This window comes from Bison bison, unplaced genomic scaffold, assembly GCF_000754665.1.
Source record: "Bison bison bison isolate TAMUID 2011002044 unplaced genomic scaffold, Bison_UMD1.0 scf7180017860794, whole genome shotgun sequence".
Taxonomy (NCBI): Eukaryota; Metazoa; Chordata; class Mammalia; order Artiodactyla; family Bovidae; genus Bison; species Bison bison.
Genome location: NW_011491366.1, coordinates 15,623 through 19,877, shown reverse-complemented (window position 1 = coordinate 19,877; position 4,255 = coordinate 15,623). Strand labels below are relative to the sequence as shown.

At 39.7% G+C, this 4,255-nt stretch overlaps 1 protein-coding gene across 1 annotated transcript; it reads left to right on the top strand.

The window, feature by feature from the left end:
• The first annotated feature begins 3,049 nt into the window (after nucleotides 1–3,049).
• LOC104982879 (olfactory receptor 52N2) lies at nucleotides 3,050–4,015 on the top strand. The gene has a single exon (XM_010832316.1). The coding sequence runs from the start codon at nucleotides 3,050–3,052 to the stop codon at nucleotides 4,013–4,015; it is 966 nt and encodes a 321-aa protein (XP_010830618.1).
• Nucleotides 4,016–4,255: the final 240 nt, after the last annotated feature.

Sequence of the window (4,255 nt, the reverse complement as noted above, 5' to 3'; positions counted from 1 at the left end):
TTCTTTTTGACTCTAAGCAAAATAGATGACGATTTCTCTGGGGACTAAGGAAAGAAACAACATCCCCCTAATTGTGAAATATATTTAAAACTACCTCATGGTTCACTAACGATGAATTACAGACAACAGTGGACTTGAAAGTGAGGAAAACAAAAGTTTTTGCCTTCATTAATAGATATCTATACTCAAAACTGCTTCCAGGAGAATGGGTGTTGTGGAAAGTAATTGATGTGTATACTTGAATCTTAGAAGGTAGTGAGGGGAGTTCCTGAGTGGCTTCCCTGTAGATATTTTCTTGTTGTTGTTGTTCAGTCGCTGAGTGGTGCCTGACTCTTTCCGGAATCCCACAGAAGTAGCCTGCCAGGCTCCTCTGTCCATGATATTCTCCAGACAAGAATGCTGGAGTAGGTTGCCATTTCCATCTCCAGAGGATCTTCCCAACCCAGGGATCGAACCCTTGTCTCCTGCATTGGCAGGTGGATTCTTTACCACTGAGCCACCAGGAAAGCAGAAATCTCATGCAACCCCCCCTACCAGGTTTTATGCAGTGTCTATGTGAACAAGTCCAGGAATAGGCATCTGGCTATTTCACAGATAAGTTCTCTCTCTGTAGATAGGTCTTTTACATAAAGACTGGCTTTCTATATAACTTCACACATTTATTCTATCTATTCTCTATGATAGTAATAAGAGCAAGCTTTTTCTTTCTTCCTCTGCCACAAGTCCAGGAATAGGCATCTGGCTATTTGACAGATAAGTTCTCTCTCTGTAGATAGGTCTTTTACATAAAGACTGACTTTCTATATAACTTCACACATTTATTCTATCTATTCTCTATGATAGTAATAAGAGCAAGCTTTTTCTTTCTTCCTCTGCCACAAGTCCAGGAATAGGCATCTGGCTATTTGACAGATAAGTTCTCTCTCTGTAGATAGGTCTTTTACATAAAGACTGACTTTCTATATAACTTCACACATTTATTCTATCTATTCTCTATGATAGTAATAAGAGCAAGCTTTTTCTTTCTTCCTCTGCCATCACAAATTAAGCTAGTTATGTCCAGTTAATGCAGTTCTTCAGTTTAGGCAACAGATATAGAATGATTAAACACACAGCTTCAAGGTCAAACAAACCTGGATTTGAATCCTGACTTTACCAATTTCTAAATTTTTGCTGACACACTTCACATCAAGTTACCTTGAACTTACATTTCCTCATACATAAAATGAGGATGGTAACACACACCCTAGCCATTGTTACAAGTTCGAAGGTAGAAGTTAACCTCCATTGGAATATTAGCTCCACGAATGGAGAGGGTTTTTTCTACTTCAGTCATGACTATATCTCTAGAAACTAGAATGCTTAACTAGAGGCTTATTATTAAGCCTCTAGTTAAACATTAAGCCTCTGTTAAATACATACATTTTAGCATATAGCCAGAGAGTTATTTTTACTATTATAATATGTAATGTACATTAATGAATTATTAGACACCACTTGGAGGATTAACTTCTATTTACCCATTCTAACACCTCTAATTATGTACTTTTATCACCTCCCTCCTTTAAAAGTCACGAAAATTTTAAAAAGGAAGATGTGAGACTTGTTCAAGTCCATCAAGGAGTCTGGGTGTCTATGTCTCTATAAATAAGCATACAATAAAACTTTGTTCTCATATTTTCAGAGATCCATCTACTTTTCCTTTTACAAATATATTTTACATTTAAAAATAGCTAATGTTATAGCAGAATCATCTGGCAGGGAGGGTATGAAGATAAATCTTACTGAAGGTAAGAGGAAAAGAACTGGCACTGAATTGATCTGTTCATCTGTTTATGATTTAATAAGTGTGGATAGATTATTTAGTTATATGGTGTTGACATTTGGAAGAGCCTGAGAATTTGCCATAATCAGTTTTAGTTTACAAGCCAGATGAGCAGAGCCAAAAGTTTTTCCTCCTCTGGTAGCTTAATATCTTGGTCTTTTCTTTTCAGTCCTGTGACTTTAGTGCCCTCGAGCTATCTTAGAAGGAGGCAGACATCAGAGGTGGAATCTCATGTATGCTAATTCTCTTTGCAGAAGTTCCAATTGCTACATGCTTACCTGCTACCTGGAATCAGCAAGAACTTGCAGGTATTTAGCTGGATCAGATGTCCCTAGATTTATTTTCAGGGTTGAGACATTTATAATTATTTTTCTAAGATATGAGAATATATTTTAATCTTGGAGTTCCCAGTTACTAGCACTTGCTATCTAAAATTTGCCTCTCACTCATCTCAATATAATTGAGGTTTTTCAAAATCTCATATTACCTGTCCTGTCCTAAAGTGCACAATGGCACTTGAATTACAGCAGAGCTGAGCAGCTCCATTTGAATTTACTACATTAATCAGGGCAATTTTGATCACATGACGTGTTTATCCTGAGGTAAGGGGCACTCTTACCTCACCTTACCTCACCTGAGGTGTAGGAGACATGAGACTCAGGTTTGATCCCTGGGTCAGAAAGATCCCCTGGAAGAGGGCATGGCAACCCACTCTAGTACTTCTGCCTGGAGAATCCCAGGAACAGAGGAGCCTAATGCGCTGCAGTCCATAGGGTCACACAAAGTCAGACATGACAAGCAACTTAGCACACATGCAAGAAATGATAATAATAGTGATAACAACAGCAATACTGCTGCCACTATTTTTTGTATAACACTGTGTGTTATACACAGTTTTAGCACAACACATAGATTATCTTATTGAGCAATATTGACAACTTTCTGAGCCAGGCAAAGTTATTATTTTCATTGTATATTGAGAAAACAGATATACAATGGCTAAATAACTCATCAATAGCATATCCTGGGTAAGAACCAGAGATGGAATATGAATTTAGATAAGGTGACCCCAAGGAACTTAATCAATACTTCTCATTTGAAAAGTCATTTTGGTTACTTTGTTTTACTTTTTGTTTTCAAGCCCTCTGCTCACCTGAGTTATTTTCTTGTCCAGGAAAGGATCACTTCTAAAGAATATAATATGCCCTCCTCCTGTCAGCCATTATGTTTGGAGCCAACAGCTCCAGTCTAACCCCAAAATTCTTTATCTTGAATGGTGTTCCTGGGCTGGAAACCGCACACATCTGGATCTCCCTGCCATTCTGCTTCATGTACATCATCGCTGTTGCGGGCAACTGTGGACTCATCTACCTCATCGGCCATGAGGAGGCCCTGCATCACCCCATGTACTACTTTCTGGCCCTGCTATCCTTCACAGATGTCACCCTGTGCACCACCACGGTACCCAACATGCTGTGCATATTCTGGTTCAACCTGAAGGAGATTGACTTCAATGGCTGCCTGGCTCAGATGTTTTTTGTCCACATGTTGACTGGGATGGAGTCTGGGGTGCTCATGCTCATGGCGCTGGACCGCTATGTGGCCATCTGCTACCCCTTACGCTATGCCACCATCCTCACCAGTGCTGTCATTGCCAAGGCTGGTCTTGCCACTCTGCTGAGGGGTGTGATGCTCATCTTTCCATTCACTTTCCTTACCAAGCGCCTGCCCTATTGTCGAGGCAACTTCATTCCCCACACGTACTGTGACCACATGTCTGTGGCCAAGGTGTCCTGTGGCAATTTCAGGGTCAATGCTATTTATGGTCTGATGGTTGCTCTCCTCATCGGCGTGTTTGACATGTGCTGTATTGCAGTGTCTTACACTATGATCTTGCGAGCTGTGGTGAGCCTGTCATCCACAGATGCTCGTCACAAAGCCTTCAGCACCTGTACATCACATATCTGTGCTATTGTGATCACCTATGTCCCAGCTTTTTTCACTTTTTTCACCCACCGTTTTGGAGGACACAGTGTCCCTCACCACATACACATCATTGTGGCCAACCTTTATCTGCTCCTGCCTCCTACAATGAACCCAATTGTTTATGGTATCAAGACCAAACTGATTCGTGAGGGTGTGATCAAATTTTTACTTGGAGAGAAGGTCGTTTTTACCCAAGACACATAAATCTTAAAATAGATACATTGCTTGGGGTGGGTGATGGGGGGGGAGCATAAAATAGAATGAAGAAGAAATTTGTAAAAGATGTGAGCAAATTTGTAAAAGAAGCAGGAAATTTGTAAAAGCTTTGTAATGTTTGTTAAAAAAAAAAAATAGTATTAAAAATTAAGTCCTCCAGTAGATAGAGTCTTTGAAACTTTTTCAAGTATACATTATGAAAAATTTTTTTCTACGTAGAGTTCTACC

What these genes read in the sequence shown, in the direction of transcription:
- LOC104982879 (XM_010832316.1), top strand. Translation starts at nt 3,050, where the DNA reads ATGTTTGGAGCCAACAGCTCCAGTCTAACCCCAAAATTCTTTATCTTG.